General features: G+C 30.9%; 1 protein-coding gene across 1 annotated transcript in view; it reads left to right on the forward strand.

Moving 5' to 3' along the window:
• The window catches only part of LOC113399262 (GTP-binding protein REM 1), a 137,808-nt gene extending 120,423 nt beyond the window's left edge, over positions 1-17,385 (forward strand). Inside the window, exons 3-5 of the mRNA XM_026638355.2 lie at positions 1,039-1,124; positions 14,163-14,352; positions 16,659-17,385. Of these exons, the coding sequence (XP_026494140.2) occupies positions 1,039-1,124; positions 14,163-14,352; positions 16,659-16,936 (554 nt within the window). The 3' untranslated portion in view covers positions 16,937-17,385. The remainder of the gene's footprint in view (positions 1-1,038; positions 1,125-14,162; positions 14,353-16,658) is intronic.
• Positions 17,386-25,081: the final 7,696 nt, after the last annotated feature.

Below are 25,081 nucleotides of genomic sequence, written 5' to 3' on the forward strand. Positions count from 1 at the left end.
AAAAATAAATAAGAAGGATTTCTAGACCGAAATATTATCAAAAAGTTATATAACAATATATAATTATTAATAAAATAATTGATATAATTATATAATATATAATTGATAATATTTCGATACCAATAACATTTCGTTAATTCACTGTCTGGTTTTCTTTTGTTATCTCGTGGTTGGAATAGACTACATGCTACTTTCTTGCTAATTATTTTCGGTGGAAGCTGCTTTCCGGAATGGAGGTGAAACAATTAATAGTATTAACAATTCTGAAAATGCTTTATTGTAAATTTTACACACACTGCCAGCACCAGATACATTGGCGGCGTTCGAAATATTAATTATACTGTATTCCAACCATAACAGGAAAAAAACGTTTTGAACTTCGACGAAACTATTATCGGAATTTCGAAAGTAAAATTAAATTGGAAATAAGTAGTTAGGTGTAATAATGTTGTTTTATAAATAAAGATATATTAATCATAAACTTTTAGTAATGCACAATACAGCTGAGTTGTTAGCAAATCGCATGAAATATATAAATCTAAGGCTATATGTTTATCTTTTTTCCTTTCATTGGAATATTTTGTGTACACTATATCAAACTGAAGCACAAACATATTAAGTGTATAGGTAGACTAACTATAACCTACCAATAAGTATACTTCATATGTCTAAACAATAAATAAGTTCGTTGTTCATCCATTCTTATTTAAAGACCGACAAAATCAATTATTACAACTCCACGGGTAATCAAAAGTCCCATTTGATGCTGTCAAACTTCTTGCCGCCTTTTCCAACCTAAGAAACTAAACTACTAACGCCATCTATCGGTGACAAGCACCACTTGAAGTTATTTATAACGATTATCTACGATAAGTCGCTTGTTTATGACAATGTATGTAATACCTTTCCTTCTTATTCCTTAATGAAATAATTTGTTCGTTTTAATATATGTACATCAAACAAAATTAAATAGTTTACATGATTCCCTCCAAGAATTCAAACTTGTGTCTTGTATTAATACAACTTTATTTTTTACAGATATCGACAGTTCAGAACAGAAAGTATCAATAATGCTGAATGGTGAAGAATCAGAACTCTACTTCGTGAATTGCACGAGCACTAAGGTAACCAAAATGAATATAATATTATAATATTTAAAAAAAAAAACCTCCTACTGCGTCTGTATGCCATAAACTCAGAAACTACCAAATTGAAACTGAATACTCACTAATGGACGGAGTAATTCACGAGGAAGATTTAGGTGTATTTTTTTAAATTAGCTGGATTTATACCGGCCCCCAGACATGTATTTTATATAAACCGCAACGCTACTTCAAAGTTGTTATAAATGTCGTAAAATTTCACCCTGGACATGTTAAGTTCATCAAGTTGTTCTCTTCACCGCCGAGCTCAAGTTGAATTATAATCAAAAGTAAAATAAGATGAAAACACAGTGTTACTTGCCGAGTTTGAACTGAAATCTTCAATTAAGATTGATAATTATAGCCAGCAACTTAACTGATAGCAATACTTTTATATCACTACAAAGTATAAAACAAAGTCGCTTCCCGCTGTCTGTCTGTCCCTATTGTTTATTGTTTATTGTTTCATTTGGCAATCCAACAGTGTTACAATATCTTATAAAATTGAACAATATAATGCAAAAATTATGACCAAAAAGGATTACACTATTATAACATGAATTCGAAAAGCAGTTACAATATGAAGATTTTATACTAGTTATTTATAAAAGTTAAACAATTTGTGATAGGTAAAGGTACTGTTCATAAACTGTATGTTTGTGAAATTGTGTGTGTGTGTGTTGTGTGTGTGTGTCATTATTGAGTAAGCTAGCCTAACATTTGCTTTTTATTGCTTTTTTAAACGCTCCTTTAGGTAAATTAAATAAATCTATGTCAGCATAAAATTTATTGTATGTTTTAACCAAACGATTTAAAACTGAGTGTTGTGCATAGTTCGTATTAACTTTAGGGGTTTCAAATAGATCTGTATGTCTTGTCCGCCGTTGTGGTGCTCGAAGAAATAAGTGATTTAAGAGTTCACAGCAATCGATATGTCCGTTCCAAATGGCGTGCAAGAGCATAACATCGTATTGACGACGCCTGACTTCTAGATTTTCTATGTGGTAGAATTTGGATGCATCTGTGTATGAGTTAAAATGTCTATGATCTTTAAAACTTAGGAATTTTAAGAATTGCTTTTGTATAGACTCTATGCTGTTCACGTATGTCACGTATCCCGGACACCATATGCTGCAAGCATATTCGACTAAACTACGTACATAGGAAAAGTAAAGCATTTTGATACAATCTATATTGGTGAAATCTTTACAAACACGCTTAATGTAGCCCAGCTGTTTATAAGCTGCATTTTTAACATGTTCTATTTGATCTGTCATTAACAATTTAGAGTCTAAATAAACACCTAGATCTTTAACTTTATTGACTTTTTGTAAAGGTATATTATTGAAATTATACGAGTAGTTTATAGTTTTTGTCTTACGTGTAAATGTTATTTGTCGGCATTTTGATATATTTAAGGTTATTTTATTAAGTTTATAATATTTAACTAGGTTATCTAAATCACTTTGTAGTTTATTACAATCATCAATATTTGTAATAGATAAAAATATTTTTTTATCATCTGCAAACATGAGAAATTTCGCGGATTTGAAACAGTATGAAATGTCATATAGGTAGGCGTTATATAGTAGTGGTCCTAAAATAGAACCTTGAGGTACGCCAGATGTGATTTCTATGTAATTACTTCTCGCACCACCTAACACGACAGCTTGCATTCTTTTAGTTATATACGAATAAAACCATCTATGTAAGTCTCCTCTAATACCCAGTGCTTGTAGTTTTTGCAATAGGATAATGTGATCTACTCGGTCAAATGCCTTTTCAAAATCTGTGTATACCACGTCAACCTGTTGTTTTTGATCCATAGACATACTTACGTAATTGGTGAATGTTGATAAATTACTTATAGTTGATCTGTTATTAACAAACCCATGTTGCTGTGGGGGTATTGACTTGTAAATTAGTGGCGCAATATTTTTATGAATAACTTTTTCAAATACTTTGCTGATTGTATTAATTATTGATATTGGCCGGTAATGTTCTATTTTATTTCTGGGACCGGTTTTGTGTAAAGGTATTATTAATGCTTCTTTCCATTTAGCTGGATAAGTAGCAAAGCCATTTAACGATTTGTTAAATATTATGGAGAGGGGCTTAGAAAGATTTTTCGCACATTTATTATAAAATATTGCAGGAATATTATCACTACCAGCTCCCTTGCTTATATCTAATTTATTTAGTATATCATATACGTCTTTTTCACTAATGATTAATTTGTTTATGTTTTCATCTGATTCTGGTAGATTTAAACTGACATTATTATTAATATTATTTTGTTTCATAAAAACGCTTTCAAAAAATGTGCTGAATCCAGAACAAATTTCGTCAATTGTATTGAAACTTTGGTCACCTAATGTTAGACTACTGGGATATCTAGTGTTCTTACTACGCAATGATTTTTGGTACCACCATAGCAGTTTAGGGAATTTTTTGAGTAATATTTGGATATTAAGTTTAAATCGAGTATAGCATTTTTCCTGAATATTTTTTTGTCTTTTCCGTAATAATGAAAATTCATCATAATCTCTTGGGTTTTTGTATATTTTCCAACGTGAATGTGCTTTTATTTTATCCTTAATTATGTGTATTAATGACTTACTGTACCATATTGGATATTGTGATGAATTTTTGTTATTTGTAGTAAAACGTGGGACATTTCTTTCAATAATTTCATTTATAATACTATAAAATCTATCAACTATACAGTCTATTGTATTCCCTTGTAGCACAGCGGTCCAATCGATTAGCGTTAGGTTCATATTTATAATATCATAGTCGGCTCTATTAAATTTTAACTTAGCAACAGGTGGGACTTTAAGATCTTTTAATAAAATATCTGACGCATCTATTTCAAGTGTAGGGTGATATTTGTCTTCGGAAACAAGGCATTCTTTTGATTTATGTACATTCAATAATATATTACTAAAAATTAAATCTAAGATGTTTCCATTTGAATTCGGGATTAAATTGTATTGTGTTAAATGTAATGAACTAGTTGCGTAGATTAGATTTGCAGATGTGCTCTGCGCTATCAATGTCCCACAGCTATAACTCTGCGAGTTAGTATCAGACCAATCAATATTTGGTAAATTGAAGTCACCTGAAATTATGAAATAATCATTAGATTTGTTTGTAAGTGTGGTAGAAAAGAAATAACACATATCTTCTAATCGCTTGGCTTGAGCGTTATCAGGCGGGATATATATAACTCCAATGTGGAGGTCACGATCGTTGTAGTGTGAATGAGCTGGTATGGTAATCCAGATATTTTCAACTCCTGGGCAGCTCCAATCCGTTCTTTCTTGCGGATGGAGACTATGTTTACAACAGATCATAACTCCACCCCCAATACTTTTATTAGATGTAGTTCTATTCCCATCATAACGAAAAATTTCATACCTGTTATCGCACAGTTCTCCAGAGTAAAATCCGTCAGCTAGCCATGTTTCACTAATAAGAACTATGTCATAGTCGTTCGATAGTACATTAAGTCTTAGTTGTTCAGTTTTTGTTCGCAGTCCACGGACATTTTGATAAATTATTTTTAATGATCTAGTCATGACGCAGATTTATGCAATGTACCAAAATGTATTTTAATTATTATTTTATATGAATATTTAATAAATAGTATTGAACGAATTATATTAGCAGTATATTTGACTATAATAAGTTTATTTTTATTTTTATATGTAATTTTTTTATTTACTGTATGTTTTTTTATATTTTTTAGCGGTAGGTGTGTTATTGTGTTAAATGTGGTTAGTGTGATTATGAAGTTGTCATGTTTTAGTGAACAGTATCCTATATACAATTTTGAATTAAAATTATAATAAACTGTAGTATCAAAAAGCGGTAGAAATATGTTATTTACTATCGTATAGTTATAAAATGTTATTTTATTTTGTTCAAGTCGTTTTCGGAACTTATTGTTAAGGCCGGTGATTCTTCGTTTCTTCTTAAAAAAATTGAACAATTTCTGACCCAGATGAACTTGTAAGATTTATCAGAAGCGATAGATTTTGCCTTATTAAACAACTGCTTGTTCTTTGGGGTTAAATGTTCGTTGACGTAGAATCTGCGACGATCCCCTCCTATCCCTATATCTGTTGTACTAATGCCTCTAACTTTTCTTAAGCCGGATAAAATTACATCCTTAAGCTCACGATTTTTTAATTTTGCAACAAGTGTTTTCGGTCTACCTGGCTTACTTTGCATTGGCTGTACTCGTGAGGCAAATTCAATCTGTTCATGTTTGAGGGTGACCCCTGCATGCTTTGCTATTTCGATGACTAAATTAATTGGTGATTCTTTGGGTAATTCAGGCAATCCTACTATTTCTAAGTTCGACATTCTTGCCCATTGTTGTTGGTTATTAATTTGTTTTTGTAGTTCTGAAACTTCTGTATCTGTATGTGTTATTCTTGCTTCTAACTTCTTACATTTTTCATCCAAGTTCTCATATTCAATACGTAACTGTGCATTTTCTTCCTCCAGTCTTTTAATTTCTTTGGCCATTTCCTTCCTTATTTCCGCGATAAGAGATACCTTTAGTTCATTAAATATGGATTCCACCATAGGCTTTACTTTGTTATCAAAGATGGATTCAAATTGCTCTAAAATTTCCGGAGAATTAAATAAAGTACCCTCCAAGTTTTCATTTTTATGTTTCGTTATTAGATCTTGGTTTAAGTTCGGCGTGCTAGTAGTTGAAGAAGAAGTAGAATATTTATCAGATTCACTTTCTGTTGGGGTTTGTGATTTGTGTGCTTTCTTCTTCTTGTCTACCTCCGAAGTGGCCAATTTACTGTTTTTAATTTTGCAATTATGACATTTCCACTGGGCTCTTATACCAACTGAATCTTTACCGATTTTAACACATTCGGTATGGTAGTATAAAAGGCAGTGACTGCACTTAATTCGCTTCTGTGTTACTGCAATATTATCAGTACAAATTTTGCAAGTAAAGACCATATTGTTTTACTTTTCACAGTAATTTCTCCACGGTAGAATGTGTAACAAATAAGCAAAAATAATTCACAGGAATAAAAAAGGAACAAAAAAAAAACAAAAAATTAAAGTTCGGGATCGATCGTTGATTCTTCGATGAATTGCGAGTTCTCGCACCAATACACCACAACACTGTTAACGGGCGCGTCGAATGTTCTTTACAGTTGCATCGCGAAGTGCTGATCGTAATTTATTTTATTAATGTTAGGTAGGAAGACAAAACGATTTGCACTGTTTATTATAATATGTGTATTTCAATCACTTCAATTTTAATTATTGCGGTAATTTACTTGTATTTACAATGTTCGTTCTATAAAAAACTTTTAGTTCTTTAGATTACTAACAAAAGCACAGTCAAGTTTACACTTTTATAACTGTTTTCGAATTTTTTATACGGAGCACAGTAAAGACAACTAGCACTCTCAGTTGTTGATGTAAGGATTCTATGCTTAGATCTTTAAAACTACGCATCGGATTTTGTTACGTTTTTTTCTTTAACAGAGAGATTCAAGAGAAAAGTTTATATATATATTTGTATATTACATGCATAATATAGTAGAGAAACACTTTCGAAGATATTACAGATTTAAAATGCAGGGATATAGTATCATTGTCATGGAAAACATTCTGTAGTATTAGTATCAGTATTTAGTATCAGTATTGCACCCGTGCAAAGACGGAGCGGGTCGCTAGTTGTCAATATAATTTAAACAAAATATTCCTATATCATTTAAAACTATTTTAATTCATATATCGAAGTCATTTAACAGAATATGCAAATCAGTACATCTACATTTTTAGATATATTTTTTATGTTCACTTTATATACATATTTTGTACTATAAAGTTCAACAAATATGCTTGTTATTTAAATTGTTATAAACTCCAGTAACGCCGAGATTTGTTAAGCCACACTCCTTTGTCTTATATGAGATACTTCTTTGAAACTCACATCCTACAACTTTTAACACATCTTGTTACTTACTTTCAACACATAGCTATTATCTTTATTTTATTTATTTCGTCATTATTTTAAAAGTTTATTTTGGTTGTATCCAAAGTGTATTTTGTAATCAAACAAAATAAATTGAGCTGTTTCCAGTAAGTGACGAAAATATTTGATCAGCAAGTAACGTAATATTGGGTCGCCTTAATAAAATAATATTTTTTGCAGTATTAAATTATAAAAATGTTTAAATCGAATAGGTACTATGTACTCTAATTAAATATCGGATACAGATCCCCCCCCCCCGCAAAATATACCTCAATTGTTTCTAACTTATTTTTCTAATAAGAGTTATACCAGCTAAAGAGACCCCAACCAAAAGAACCGATAATAGGAAATTTTAAAATTTTCGGATAACGCTTGAATCTTTAGGAACTTTTGTATTATATGTATTTTTTTTAATATTTTTACAATTGTTAAAATCATTAAATTAAGAAAATAATATGTTCGTCATTGCAAAGTTATGTCGATCAGAAAAATTTACATCTGTCAAAAAGATTAAGCTATTTTGTCCAGGGTATATATTATATTTGTTAATCAAAGCTAAATCGTTAAATTTTAACGTGAAGGGCCCGCCAAAATAGTGAACAGATCTGTAACATATTCTTCTCAGAAGAAACTACATGTGGAATTGGTGGAAGCTTAACAATGAAAACCTTGTAAAATGACGATGTATAAATGCTTGTACAATCTACTTGATGAAGAAGTATCTTGATATTATGATTTTATCTATGATACTGGTGACAACATTGGCAAGCGAATATACTTTATGCTATCAATGTATATTGACTTGCATATTATTAAGTACCATTGGTATTTGGTATAGACTCTGTACTGACATCAGGTATAACATGAAATTCCTCAATAATGAAGACTACGTTAACGATGCTGGAACGTTGTACAACTACCAATAAAATTGTTCGTCTGGTCTCGATCGTTTGATGAATTTTAAATTTATTTGTTTTAAAATTAAATTTTGATTCAGGTCTCATTTTTTTGGCAAGCGGGAAAAGAAAATGATTACGAGTCACGTACGCATGTTCCGTGATGTTGAAATATTAATATTTTAAATTGCGCTTTTTATAATCTGACTAGACTTACTTTCGCAAATTTCCGCCCACGTATAAAAAACTGGGTACCTATCACTATTAGATATATCATTAAAATAACTGTGTGGTAAAAAAACGAAGTGCTTTTCAAAATCGATATCCATTTTTACTCATCATCAAAATCAATTTTGATTTGACTTTTCCAAACTTGAAGAACCTTTTTCCGCAAATTTTAGAGAAGGATATTTTGTGCCCGGGACGCTAAGTTTTAACATACACCACTATTTAAAGTGATTATTATATTCGACAAAAAAACATAGTGGTTAATAAAATGTACGATTATTTTCCTTCTATGCAATGGTATCGTCACGCCTCTTGAATTTGGTCGTTTAAATCTTGGGTAACTTCCAATAGTCCAGACCATTTCCCATTGGTAACGATTGCGGTAGGTCATGTATTGTCTCATATTAATATCCAAATGACCTTAAAACTTGCTTATTTATTTCTATTGCAAGACAAGGCGGACGTACCTATCCCAATTGTCATGGTGTTTTCAACGGTAAAGAAGTTTATGTGCTACATTGTCATCAAAATCAAAACAAAACAATTTAAATCGATTTTTTTCGCATAAATGCACTTTAGATATTCCTCGTGTTACAGTATTGAATTAAATGGAAATGATTCTACCTAAGTGAGAACAAAGACAGCAAAAAAAATACAAATTAGATTTTATTTGTTACTGCACGCCCTTAACGAACAGGGGTGCGCCTTCATTAGTGAACAGATTTATAACCTATAAGTGATAAATGAATCGTTAAACAATACTATCTTCTTCTTTCGAATGTCAAATCAACTACGTCGGAAAGAGAGATCAGAGTTAACTAAGCACCTGCTAAACACCTATTATAAAGAAGTCCGTATACGTATATTCACATTAGCAAACGTTTTGAGACTATCAGTTTAAATAAGTACATTAACACACAAACGACCATACACTCACTTCAGTACATAAATGAATTATTTTGTATTATTCTACGTTTCCTTTCCGAATGTACTTGCACTTCAAAACTGTGGAAAATAATCAAAGCAATACAAAGCATCGTCGATTCAATCAAAACAGCTGAGGAATGACCAATAAAAACAAAGCTATTTGAAATGATATTGAAACGTCTGTATTTAATTCATTTCCAGTTGTGTGGGTCAAAATGACAATAGGATGAAGATTTATTTATTTATAAATTGTATATCAACAGTAAATACATTATTTAAGTAATCGTAATATGGTATTATTGTGTAAGAGCGCGACGGGTGAGCGCCATATATGCTTGCCTGTTCTCGCGCGATATACACGAAATGCAGTGTATAGTTTGACTTACTCGGAGCGCGTCTCTGAACGTCGACGGTCGTGTGTAATTATAATGCAAATCTTAAACATCCATCCTCACAACTCTCACACTTGTATTGCAAAAAAATTAAATGTATCCACAAAATTAGCGATTATTGTTAACACAAAATAATAGCAACTTATTTAAACTGATATGTTAAATAGTACAAAAAACTAATTTAACTTATACTCAAAATAATAATAAAACAGGCGGACCAGCAAATGGGCCACTTGGTGGTAAGAGGTGGTGACTACCACCCGTAGACATTGGCAATGTAAGAAACGTTAACCATTCCTAACACGTAATGAACTAATATGTTATCTTCCTTGTGCATATAGTTACACTGGCTAAGTATTGCTGTTTGGTAGTAATATATGTGATTACTTGTGTGTGTGTACCGGCTTGATGCGGGCTTACACACAAACCTACCCTCTAGTAAATACTCTTAATATAAAATGTTGAAAAAAAATATTTAAAACAGGATTATCTTAATAACATTATAAGAGCTAACGTGTATATTTCAATGTTTGTTAACCAATCTTATAATAATATAAAAAAGCGTGGAGCTAATACTTGTTGATTTCCAGGCAGGATATATTACATATAACATATACATATACCTAACACGGCTTTGTATTTTTAAATGTCGAAGAAGAGTAACTACTGATTTTCTTGCCGGTTCTTCTCGGTGGATTCTGTATTCCGAACTGGTGGTATCTTCACTTAATATAGTTTGTTAAATGATTGAAAAGTGCTTGTAAAAGCCAACTTGATAAAGATATTTTGATTTTGATTTTGTGCGGAGCTGATTGTAATACATTTTACCAGACATGCCGATTATGACCCGGCAATCCTACTAAATTATAAGGGTACATTTCAAATTCTATTCCGTACTAATTTCGATCGAACCGCAACTGGATCCTTGTGTTAGTAGAATTGGATAACAGCTAAACACCGATTTACGTTTTGAGGGTCGATTAAACGACAAAGTGACAACTTTTTGGTAGAATCATCCCACTGGAATATGCAATAAGCTATTATTTTTCAATATTTTTTTGACTGATTAATACAGTATTTATGAGAAGCGAAGTGGTCAACGTCTAGTTAATAAATATTGGTACACGGACAAATACGAATTATAATTACAATTTTCCAATCGGTCGTTTCAAATAGTCGAATTGTGCGTTTGTTAAAATTGTATAGAGTATTTTATTATAATAGTATCTGCGCCTAGCAATTTCATCCGCGTTAATATCTGGATTATACGAATAGCCTTTTTTATGTGGTTGGCGATATTTGTATACGTTTACGGTTAATGCTCCTGAATATGTAAAGTTATAAATCATATATGTGATAAAATAAATAGTGAATCCAATTTATAATTAAACATAATGTTTTTTTTTAAATAATAGCAATTAATTACATTTATTTCTTAAACACTTATCATAATTAAATCGATATAAAATTATGTACATAAATTAGAATATTTTATATAATATATATTTATGTACCAATAAGCGTTGTAACAATTTTGTCACTAGTTTTTTTTCCTAATGTTAAATAAGGATTGAAAATTTGTATTGAAGTCCGTTATATTTTAAGTTAGAAACACGAAACTGTATTTTTAGAATAACGTATTTAAGCATTTCTGCATATTCTACCACTAGGGGTGGTTATTTCTTATGTAGGTTAGTCTGGAAATCCGTCATTTTTGAAATTATAAGCATTAATCTTTATTTTTGGGCTACTGATAAGAAATGAGTAGATATGTATTTTAGCGTTTCTGGATATTCTGCACCTAATGGTTGATGATGATTTCGGGTTCAAACCCAGGCAGGCACCACTGAATTTTCATGTGCTTAATTTGTGTTTATAATTCATCTCGTGCTCGGCGGTGAAGGAAAACATCGTGAGGAAACCTGCATGTGTCTAATTTCAACGAAATTCTGCCACATGTGTATTCCACCAACCCGCATTGGAGCAGCGTGGTGGAATATGCTCCATACCTTCTCCTCAAACGGGAGAGGAGGCCTTAGCCCAGCAGTGGGAAATTTACAGGCTGATTATGTTATTTTATTATGTTATTGGTAGTTTGCTATTCAACACTGAAACTCTTCCGATCTCTTGTCATATATCAGAGCCTTGTTATTTGAGCACTATATAACTATGTCATAACATCAGAATTTAGTATTAAAATATTATTAAATATTATCTCCCTCGTATAACCTGCTTAAAAAAATAAACTAGCTCACGCAGAAGCTAGAACAGAATGAAGACATCCACGGAATGTTTGTTCGATCAAATTGTTTATCCACAGACAAATGTCAATTAATATTTATTTATATTTAATAGAGTTGGGATTGTTGTAGAACTTACTTTTTTAATTGTATTTAAATGGAAAAGACTTAACTTTTGACACTAGTTAGAGATTAGAATAAAAAACTTTTGTTACTATTTTTAATTTTAACGGGACACTATAAAAGTAAGGCAGGAATTTCTTCTTTTATAAATCTCATACCTAAATTTTCCTTGGGAATCAGTTCATCTATTAGTGAAAACGTTCAATCCGAACCTTAAAGACAGGCGCACATACGCTCTTTTTTTTAATGTATTTATTTTTTTACTAGATTCAATTTCAGATAAAGCAGCCGCTGGTTCCGGGAGAACCTGTAAAATTTAGTTATTATTATATAGTTATACTTTTTCATCATAAACACGAAATAATTCATATACAATTAAATTTATGTAACTTGTATGAAAATCAACAAATACGATCTCCAATTATCGACATTATATAGAACCAATCTCTTACAGTATAAAATCCCTTTTTATTAATCGTTTATTTAACAAAATATTATATAAAAATTCTCTTTTATATAAATTAAACCTAAAGCCTTGTGTTAAAGAAGTGCATAATTGTTTGTGTCAATTTCCACAGCAGAGAAACCTTTAAATATCTAAAGACTGCATTTTCCAGAAGGGTCAAGGTAAATTGGTTTTCATTAGCACAGTATTTCATGCGGATACGCGAGCGAAGGATAGTAATTAACGAAGCAAATTTTCACTCGAGTGAAAATGAGAACTCTAAGTGAGTAAAGAAAATTAAAAGAACATTAGAGTAAAAAAATCAAAACGAACCGTTACTGTTTTTAATTTCTTTTAAACGGTAAGGTTTCCTAATTAAATAAACTTAGGAAACAAATCTTTCGTTGCGTCGATATTGCGTATCAAATTCTGACATTTGACGATCGTGTTCTTTGAAGTCGTTTCGTCTTCTTTTTATTCATACAAAAGTTTCAAACATAGTCCTCTATCGTATTCATTTCATTTCAAAATACAATTTAAATGTTTACAGAACAGTTATATTCTATGGGATTTTCGGTATAAATATTTCTTTACATTTAGTTAAATTCGGCGCACGACTTTAGAGAAGTTCGTTACACTACACTGAATTTATAAGATTAATTTATTTTCAAAGCGAACTACGAGTTGGACGAGCGAAGCGAACAGAAAACCAATTAGTTTTATATATATAAGATCGGACTCTATTATATTAGATAAAAGTATATAAAAAAATATTATGTCAATAAAAATGAGTTATTCGTTTAAAATCCTTGCAACTTATCGAGAGCAATAATAAGATATCACTAGAAAAATCGGAGAGAGATGAGTCTCGTTTTGAACTAAATTATTTACAATACTGGATGAAAACCCAGCTTCGCTCGGGTGAAATGAATAAAGCTAAAGAAATACGGCTCATCATTTACTTTACTTATAAATTTTTTAAAACTTTATGATTATAAAACTTCTATTTTTTCTATTTCGGTAGTGAAAACTAACAATAATCATTCATTACACAGCTTTCTGAACGTACCTGTAAACGTCAAACATGGCCGCCCGTTGAACTGTCATTTCATTGAATTCCATGTATATTAGCTAAGAACAATTATATTTTAACGATCTATAATTGTAGATAGGTTTCGATCGGGTCTATCGGAGACATTAAACGTGCATGAAAATCAACTGATCCTTAACTTTTTATCAAATAGCATGCCTCATTTATTAATGTTTTAATATGTTACGAGTCTTAATTATTATGTAGTAAATTTAACAATGTTTAGTCAGGCCCAAAAGTAAACACACGCACGTACCGTACAAATTATCAATATTCCCTGAATAAATATTTCCGTGACCCTAATAAACATCATTTTCACATCAACATACGGTTTATACGTCACTTTTTTGTTATTTGTAAAAGTCTAAATCATTTTCCACTTTAAGCCCACGCACTTGCTTACTGGTCATATGAGTCATTGCTTTTACAGCATGTCAGAGTAAATTTCCACAGCAGTCGCATTCTGTAAGAGCTCAGGTCATATCTCACTTGTGATATGCTGTAAATCGACTTACGGTAATACGCTATAATCGTTGCGTCGATATTGCGTATCAAATTCTGACATTTGACGATCGTATTCTTAAATTAGTTTCTAATTTAATCTTGGATGGCGAAAAATTGTCTTAAGATGTAAATTTTTTTCCTCCTTTTTTGTAGGAAGAAATCGATCGTTCAGAGCCACCAGATGCATTCGTGGTTATCTACTCAGTGGTGGACAAGGCATCGTTCCAGAAAGCAGAACAGGAACTGGCGCGACTTATTGATTTTGACATGCTGAGAGCCCGACCGGCGCTTCTCGTTGGCAACAAAATTGACCTGGCGAGGAGTAGAGCTGTTTCCACTCAAGGTATTATTCAGAACTATTATTTTCTTTTTTTTTATTGATGTGTGCATGTTTAATGTTGAAGTATGAAGTAAACTATAGGTAATGGAGACAACTTCACAGGAGATATTATAGTGCACAAGTATGATCACAACTATATACAGATGCACTGGAGTGCATCTCTCACTTTCATAATCCGAAGAGACAGCAGTCTAGACTATCACCTAGAACTTCTTAGTAGAAAATTTTTACTAGCCTGACTTGGAACTAAAACCCAATACGCCAGAGTTCCGCAGCCTTATAAGCTCACTCATTTATTAAACCACCAAGACAATAAGGAATAGAGTGATTGAGACATCAAAATATCTTACTAGAAGAAAGAATTTCTTTGGCGCACCTTGCGCCAAAGAGTTGAGCAAACTTTTTAATTTTACGCTAAATGAAATTGTATGTATCCTATTATGAGAAACGATAAAGATCTTAAAAAATATATTTTAAATGCTTGCAAAAAAGAACTCTTCAATATAGTAAATAGTGAATTAAATAAGGAAGCCGTCAATGGGCGTGATGTTTCTTAAAATAACATTACAAATCCACTCTCTACGAAAACTGTAATTGACAATCTTGCCCAAAAATATTTCCAACTTTATATAACATATAAAAAAAGCCCTTAAGGAATTCTCTAGATCGAATCGGAACTTTGTTATCCCTATTATTATGTCAATTGATTTGACGACATCTTGACCTCGAAATCGTTCCCAATCTCCTAACAACGTTACTTTAGAAAACTGCCTTTTTTAGTTGACGTCGTAACGCGTCTAATGTTTATTTAATATGTTTTATTTATTAATATCAGACTTATCTACACTTTATAGCTAAAATAAGTTTATATAATTCTATGTCCTCCACCAATTGAGAAAAAGCCAAAATACCGTTATATTTTTCTATCTCATCTAAATCGATTCCTTTTTCAAATTTCACCAGCGACCTTCATTACGGATACACTGCACTATGACGTGATAAGCATCTTGGACTTACAATCAAATCAAATCAAAACAAAAATCAAAGACAGAGTACAATCGGCGTCAGTTTTGCCCATAAAAAATTATGTAATAAAATATGTTTGGTTTGAAGTCTCAAAGAAAGAACAAATAATTAAAAAAAAAAAAACCGATCAATCATTAATTATTTTCGGTATAAAAAAAATCTATTTATAGTATTTATTCCTTTTATATTCTATATCACACTGACTTTATCGATAATTTTCACGTAATTCATGCTTAAATCCGAACATCAGTAACAGTGATATAATACAGAACATCAATCGTTAACGTCATATTTGACAGTTCGCCAATTATTGTGAAAAAGTTTATAATGGGCCTTGTAAAAGATTTCTTTTCTACGTAATATAAGTGAAAAAAAAATGTTTAATTTGGCATAGTACATACAGATAAGACTGTTTTCTGAAGGTTTTTGTAAAATTAGTTTGATTGTTGTACATACAACTTGGATCTTTAGTTAAGTACCTACATAGGTAGTCTCCGTAACTAAAGATCCAATTCTAAAACTGATAAAAAGGTACATTATTCCTGAGTGCTATATGATATAAATTATATTTATATCAAATTATCATCTTTATTAATCGCACCAGAGCGAAGTCAGGTCTACTACAGGGTTAATAGCGAGTAATCAATAAAAACTTCGAAGTTTAGAACCGAGAAATCTCCAACAGGACGGTTCCTCCATAAATTGTTTCATTGGCAGAAGAGTCTGTGCTCTTTTTATACTCACGAAAAAAAATCACTTAAAGTATTTGCTTATTCTTTATAATTATTTTTCTATATTTAAATGTTTTAAAATCTTGCCATGGATACTTACGTCACGTTATTTTTACCTTTTTAAATATTACATTTATGTTGCTTACTTATAATGATTCCACAAAAAAAAAGATACTAGTTTATTTTTAGAAAATCTTGTGTACCTTAATGACGAAGCTCACATTCCGATTTCACTGAACTTTAAGGTTCAACAATTAAAGTTTTAGCTAATACGTTATTCTTTACTTTAAAAAAAATAAGATTTCATCGTTGTAATAGAGTAATATTTATCAAACTAAAAATGTATTTAATTAAAACTTCTAAAAATATATGCACTGAAAATTTATAGAATTTAATTTAATACAAACTAGTTTTCTATGAAAATAACTTCTAAAAGTTAATAATGGTCGTATAACATGCAGAAATTTACTATTTAACGTTGACAACATTTATTCCCAGTGGTTCGAAGTATTTTCGATGGCATTTTTGTTCATTTGATTTATTTGTTCACAGACGGCAAGTGTCTCGCGTGCACGTATAAAGCGAAGTTTATAGAAGTGTCTGTTGGGATTAACCACAACGTCGACGAGTTACTCGTGGGTATTCTAAATCAAATACGACTGAAGAGGCAGCAATACTCGGCTGACGGAGGCAGGGAGTCATCCCCTGCACACTGGTACAAATCGAGGGGTGTCGTACGAGCGAGTATGAAAGCCAGGCAGATGTTAACATGGATTTTCGGTAAAGAAGATTCGAAATTCAAAAACTGTGAGAATTTACACGTCCTGTGAGTGGAAAGTGAAGGGCCCGTGTTTGTGTAACGGACAATTGACCGCGGGCTTACATGTAATTGATTATTATGTAATCTTAGGTTAGTTTTGGTGCTGTGTTGTTTAATATGTATAAGATCAGATAGCAGAGACAACGTTTTATTAGATCCAAAACAAAATACAGCTCATAATCTGTTACCCACAGCGAGTTTACAAAAAACAACAGTTGTTACGTAAATAAAACGACATGGCGCCCGATTTATATCGTATTTTAATGCCAAATAATACTTTTTAATATTAGATGTATGTGCCAAGTTTTTGGAGGAAATTTAATCGTATTCGTCTTATATAAGATATATATATATATATGTAAGTGAAAATAGTATTTTCCCCAACTGTCTGTAATTAAATATATATGTTTGAAATCGTTTTACAACAATCAGCAATACTATGTAACATATATTAATCATTTGAGTAACTATATAATGGTATATATTTTACAAAAAACATGTAAAAATATTATTGGACCATTAATATGTATTTATTTAAGATTATAATCTGTAATTAACAAGAAAACCAAAAGTGTATAACTTCAAAGCAACTTTAATTTATTTCTTAAAAAGTTATTAATGAGATTAAAGAATGTTACCTTGTACACTTATCTTTAAAAAAAAAACCATTAGTCCCCTTTACATCGTCCAATATAAATAAAGAATTATAATAAATAACAACAATGAATCTTTCGATATCGTAAGTAGTGTCTTAAGTCTTGACGATTTAAAAGAACTACTCTTTCAAGCATATTGAATACAGTTACAATATTTATTCAATTTCGACACGACATCGTGTCGGACGTTGTAAAAACAGTTTGATCTTTCATTGAAATTATATAACCTAATAAAAATTAAGAATTCATAAAACCACCACAGATACAAAATAAAAATGTAAAAATAATTCGATCGTAATAATATAAATTCGATAATATATTCTTTAATAAATTATATTAAGTAAGAAAATTATTTAATTTAGTATTATAAATTAAAGTGATATCAACTATTTGATATTAATATAAATATATGTAATTATACGATGCATACGCACTTAAGGATTTGATTAAATAACTCTAATTACGTAATCGATGTGTAGTAGTCATGTCCTGATAGTTAATTGTAATATATTTAATTATAATCCATTTACAATCGTTTCGCAGTGAAAACATTGTAATTGCATAGAATAATCTCTCAAATTATAGGACATAAGCTCTTTCGGATGAACAATATAAGGATTTACAGAGTTATTTTAATGAAAGACTATAAAGGTATAAAGTCGAGTTGCTGTAACAAAGGCTTGATTGTTCGAGAAGGTTAGGTGCTGATTCTACAAGCCGCATGAAATCGGGTTAGTACATACTTATAGAATTTAATACCAACGCGTGCAGGTTTCCTCGGGATGTTCACCGAACTAGATATGTATTATAAACAGAAATTAAGCATACAAAAATTCGAAGAATGTTGAACGCAATCTTTGATTAAAATATCATATCTTTATTCAAGTAGGCTTTTACAAGCACTTTTGAATCGTTACTTTACAAAAATATATTAAGTGAAACTATCAACGATTCGGAATGTAGATTCTACCGAGGAGAACCGGCAAGAAACTCAGTAGTTACTCTTTTTCAACATTTAAAATACATTGTTACGTATATAATTGGTTGAGGTATAGTCTAATAGTTGCTAAACCATCTTGGCTCTGATCTCCAAGATCCTTTTAATATTAAATGAACATCAGTAACGTTGTACAAAGTTCTCATTACTATTAATAGCATTAAACATATATCTTCCGTTTCATTTGTCCAATAATTCAATATAAAAAGCAATTATTTTTCGCTTTACGGAGTTTTCACTGCAACGATATAATTTACTTGTTACTTATACGTAGCTAAACTCGATTAAATCGAATTAATTGAAACACCAATTCCGTGATAGTTTTCAGTGTGAAAATTCCGAAAAAAATTGAACCAGTCAGCGCAGACGTTTAATATTAAGAATATTATATAATAATCCAATTTTTTTTATATACTTGTCTATTCTATATATTGTAACCTTTTTACTCGTATATTTATTTAAATTAAATTTTAATAAACGAAAAAAAATTAACGGAAATCATTACAGTTTGATCTCTTGTGTCATTATTAAATAACACCAGTAATATATATCCAATTGGAACATTATCAGTCTGTCTGTCTGCGCTAGCTTAATTATAATAATTATTCAGAACTCCAGTAATAATCATTGTAATTAAATTTTTAAAAACAGTGCCTTTTATTGTTAAAATTAATATATTATAAACCTACACGAATGCTTCGATATATTCACTTGTGTAATATATTTAAGCTTAAGGGTTCCCACAGACTAAAGACTTTTGGGAGATTGGATTTATTTTTGTAGTTAATTACAACAAATTCATATTACGGTTGCGTATAAACTATATTTGTAAAACTATATCATCTCGTGCACATATGACTGCCTTATTAGATTCCTTCACACTTTTTGATGCTCTTAAATTTCCATACGTCGCGTGGTTATTTGTGTGCAAATCTAAAGCGGAGAGCAGTACGTATATTCTCCATTGTTAACGCAGTTTTAGTAACGCGGAACATATTTGGTGAGCAAATTAAGCCGTGATACACCTTAATGTAACAAGCCCAATGATTTCAAGTCGGTTGGTCTGTTTATTATGTCAAATGAGAATTAAATCGACATATATTCAAGTATTTAGTCTGTGGAAGTTCTAAATGTGTTCTTGTTTAAGTAAATTAAATGAATTAATGACCATATAAATATAACCTTGATACTTTTGTTATAGAACCTTTACCTTTATACATTTTCTTTAGAATATATTATAGATTTAAGAGTCATATAACTAAATTAATTTAAGAGTATATATTACTTATAATCATTGATTTAAAATACATTTAAATTTTTATATACACTATTGTGTATCAAAGTGAATTATGGTATCGTGTAAAATACGCTACGGTCTACGAGTCTACGAATTTACGCGTAGATAGAGCTACGCGTTTTACACAGTGGACATTATAATTTACAAATATATTATTTTTTCGATCCTGTATGCTATTTTTAGTAGAAACTTATTTCCTGATCTAGAATATAGGTAACATTTTAATTAAAAACTATTATTACTGAAAATTATAATTTAAAGAGATTACGAAGAGAATTATTATTAGGCTTTGTTACAACTTGGTCTCAAGCAAGGATTGAATTAACGTAGATCAAACGTTACCTATTATTAAAGTAGGGATCCAAAAAGTTTGTCATAGTAAAAATGTTTTAAATTAATTTAAATTTACACATTTTGTGGTTTAGTCTTTATATTTTCATCAAATATAATTTAACTAGTTTTTGCCCGCGGTATCGCTCGCGTTTAAGAGCTTGGTTTTTCAAGTATTACTTACATAATATATTTATAAATTATAGCATATATGTTATTATGATGTACAAGCTACATTATTGTTAAGTTTCATTAAAATTCATTGAATAGTTTTTGCGTGAAATAGTAACAAACATCCATACATACAAACTTTCGCCTTTATAATATTAGTAAGAATTTAGCTATGGATTTAATAATTGTAAATAGTATTTATAATCAATGATTATACAGCTTTTCATTGTATAATAATATGTATCGCTTTGTAGATATAATTTGTATAACATAAATATACATATATATAGAAATATACATACATACTTGTATAAGTAAACATTTACGCATTTACACTATATATTAAAGTGTAAACAAAATCATATCTTAAATATTTTGGTAAATAATGAAGACCAAATAATACATACATAGCTAATAAATAAATGTGTATAGGTAGTACACGTTAAATAAAAGTCCACGTCACGATAGAAAGTTCAAATATAAAAAAAAAAAAAAATCTAATTGAAATCGTTTTATTAATAAATCGAATTAAAGGGAAATTAATGTTATTTGATTTGTCGCAATTTTTTTTTCTATATTATATCTATATATCTAGAAAATGTGTCGCGTTACAAAAGGACTAGAACAACCGAATCAACTTTATTATCTTGGTTTGCGTTACAGTTACATTTGACACAGCTATGCGTTTGTGTGGGTAACTGTCATTTCTTTCGACGCATTCTCAGTTTTGAAAATCTATCTAGTTATATATGAGTAACTATAAATAAATCGATATATTTTAATTGTATGCGTCTTTAAAATAATAAAGGATAATTTGTAAGTTTTTTAACAATTGAATTTAATAAATAAACTAGTTTATGAACATTGTATGTAACTCTAAAATAATAGCATTGTATAGCTTCGTCGATAGAATACGACAAAACGTGATATAATGAAGGATCACGAGGGATTACAAATTGTGAATATTTTAATTTACTTTACACTCCTCGCTAACTTTAACATCCTACTCTTGTTACCGTTGAAATACGCTGTCATTGATACATGTAGCTAGTGTTTATTGTAAATAAACAGATTGACAATAAAATTTGATTACTGTATATGAGTTGTGGTTATTACTATACCAGACTGCAGAGAGTATATTATTTACCCGTAAGTATATTCATCTGTTACCGCATAACTTGTAAACTACTTATTATATTCGAATAAGGTATTCCTAGTAGTTTCTTGTTTATGTATACACGAAGAAACAGGTAATTAAATTATATGTCCATTTTTTGTAAAAAAAATAACCAAGAACTTTAGCACAACATCCAACTAGGATGTTATGACCTCGTGCCAAAGTTACACTGACCGACAACCGAAACTCAATAATACTACGTATTGCTGTTTGACGGTAGAAAAAGTAAAATGTGGGTAGTACCTACCCAGAGTGGTTGCACAAAGACCACCAAATAAGCGTCGCCGCTGCTGAAATATAATTATCAATGTTCTGGTAATCTTTCAATGAGAATCTAAAATATCCCTTTTGCCTAAAATCACGTTTGCTCACTAACCCGTAAAATGTGCAGACGGTATTACACAATTAGTGAGTTCTTATTTACAGCACATCTTTGGAATAAAACGAATGCCATCTGACTAGTTCTTGATTATATTAGAAATTATATATTATTATAATATTTGATAAGTACGCCGCGCCGATGTGTTTCTTTCGCCAGGTCATCTTAGGTCGTTCATTGCCTCGCAAATTGAAGAAACTAATTCGAATTTGAAATACAGTATCAGTATGTTTTTTATATGATATATGTATTATTATTTTTAAATATAATTTGTTAAATTGACGACCATTCTCGTGATCATTGTTTATTTTTTGGCTCTAGAAAACAATACTAAGCTTAAAATAAATTTAGTCTGTCTGTGTCAAAAACGCCATTTATAATTGTGTTTTTATTCGACAATATAAAGCTGGAAGTGTTGTTGCACACTTACTGGTACAAACCAGTTTAAACAGTGAAAAGCTATTATAATACGTGATGTATTTAAATTACAAAGCAACTCGGTGTACACAAGAAATACTTAGTAGTAGAAAACTAAGTATTTTTTTATGGTAGAGTTAGGTGGACGAGCAAATAGGCCACTTAACGATAAGTGATCACATCGCCCTTAGTCATTGGCGCTGCAAGAAATATTAACTATTTCTTGCAGCGCCAATGCGCCAATGAACGGAATGATTAATATCTCTTAAAGTACCCAAATGGCAGTGGGGACAAATCTCTTAGGCGGTCCATTTCTCAGTCTATCTACCTATATTACATAATAAAAACTAATAGAAGTGAATAGTTTTTTACGTAGATCATAGTATCGTATGTACGATGGTCAGTACTAATAAACATAAACATAATAAATAAACAGTACTAATGCATCTTGAGAAAACGGCCCTGCTTAGTTGTTAACCGGCTTATAATCCTTACGAAAACATAAGTGTAAATAAAGAGTCGAGATTTCTCTCAGGAGTTATTTTTTACATTAGTGAACAGTACGAAGAAACCTACGTAACTGTTATACCATAATCTATTTTCCTTCGTTTTTCATACATAATTTAATAAAAAATTATTAAGCTTCTTGCCGATTCTTCCCAGCAGAGCCTACGCTTCGATAAAGGTAAAAAATAAAAGTCGAAAATAATAGCTCATAAATATCCCACTGCTGGGCTAAGGCCTCTCTCTTTGACGAGAAGGTTTGGAATTTTTCTCTAATGCGAGTTGGTACAGTCAGAGTAAGAAAACCTTCGTCAGTTTTCAAATTTATTCCTTTATCAAGTCGTAAACTCTTAGTACCTTTTGAATCTAAAGCACTAAACAGACAACTGCATATAAAATTAAACTAACATAGTATGATAACTTGGTTCAAAATAATGTAACATCTTTGGTCTACGTCTAGTGTCATATCAACATAAAAACTTTTTTATGGCCTAATTAGTCATTACAAGATTTAAATTAGATATGATATCTTCTACTGAATTGTCAAAGTCTGTCATTGTTATATATTTTCTTGCAATATCTGTAATCTTAGAATAAAAACGCTTGTAATAATATTCGGCCGTTATTTTAAGTGACGTTTAATGTAATGACGTGACGTGTGATGAGTGGTTCCATTGGCACTAGGAAGTGGTGGTGATTACGTGGCCTGCAAATGCGGCGGATATACCCTATCGAAAATCTATGGGGTTTGATGGTGCAGCGGTGGATAAATAATAACGATAGAACCAAAACAGCTGTCGTAGAACATTACCGAAGTGTCTGGGAGGGCTTCAGAGGAACCGACATATGCTCTCGCCTTGTTGGATCAATGCGACAACGACTACAGTCTACAAACTGTGATTGATACGAATGGCGGATATACTATCTTTTTAATAAAATAAATAAGATTTGTTTGATTGAATAAATTTTACCATAATTACTATTGATTTTTACTATTTTATTTACTACTTTCGTCCTGCGGTTTACCCGGCATTAAAAGTATCCAATATGTTGTTCCAGTAAATATTCTATCTGTGTGCAAAATTTTATCCAAATCCGTTTAGTAAATTTTATATGAAAGAGTAACAAACATCCATTCGTACCTCAGAGAAATCAGCCAGATCCATACACACAAACTTTCGCGTTTATAATATTAGTAGGAAGTAGGATTACTACTATGCCCTCTTTTTTTATAAGAGACAAGACAATGTCCTAATCTCCGATGTCACACGAGCATTCACGAAGAAGTATGAGGTTTCGTGAAAAGTTGTTAATGATCATACCGATTGACGGCTTCTTCTTATTATTATTATGACTTTTAAACGCTAATATACTCTTCGCTAGATGCGACTTATAATGACATTGCGACGCAATATGTCATACTCCATCGGTAAAGCAGGTTATCGCTCATACTGAGCACACGAAAATAGATCTTAAGGTGACGAACCTTTTTTTACCCCGACTGTACATATAAAAGTGGCAGGTTTCCTCGTGATGTTTTCCTTCACCGGCGAGCACGAGATGATTTATTAATAAAAAATAAGGTTAGTTACTAATAGTCTGTAGATATTTAATTTGCTGGACTTAGACCTCCCCTCCTTCTGAGAAGATTTAGACTTTGTTCTACCACGTTGTCTCAGTGTTGTTTAGGAGAAATACATTTAACAGATTATTATTCCGACACATGAAACTACATGAGTCGAATAGTAAAGTACTATTTACGATGTTTTCCATCATCTCCACGGACGAGATGAATTATAAACATAAATTAAGCACATGAAAATTGTACGATGCTTGTCTGAACTGGTGGTAGCTTTACTTAATATAGTTCTGTAAAACGACGAAAAGTGCTTGTAAAAGCCTACTGAATAAAGAATACTTTGAATTTGTCTGTATAATCCGGATAAAATAGCTGATTATTTCGAACAACATTTTCAATCTGTCTCATATAAAAACATTTAATTAAATTCGTGTTTGTCAATGTTGAAAATTCATTTCACCGAAATGTTTAAATCACTAAATATTTCACACTAATTCTAACGACGACTTATTCAAACACATTCCATGCAATTCTCGGCGGGCACATAACGTTAAAAAACTTTAAGGATTTAGAAAATTTGATAGAGCTCGGCTCGGTTGTAATACTTCTGTAGTAGTGTTGTATTTGTTTTAAACTAACATAAAAAAG

The sequence above is a fragment of the Vanessa tameamea genome, chromosome 16, assembly GCF_037043105.1.
Source record: "Vanessa tameamea isolate UH-Manoa-2023 chromosome 16, ilVanTame1 primary haplotype, whole genome shotgun sequence".
Taxonomy (NCBI): Eukaryota; Metazoa; Arthropoda; class Insecta; order Lepidoptera; family Nymphalidae; genus Vanessa; species Vanessa tameamea.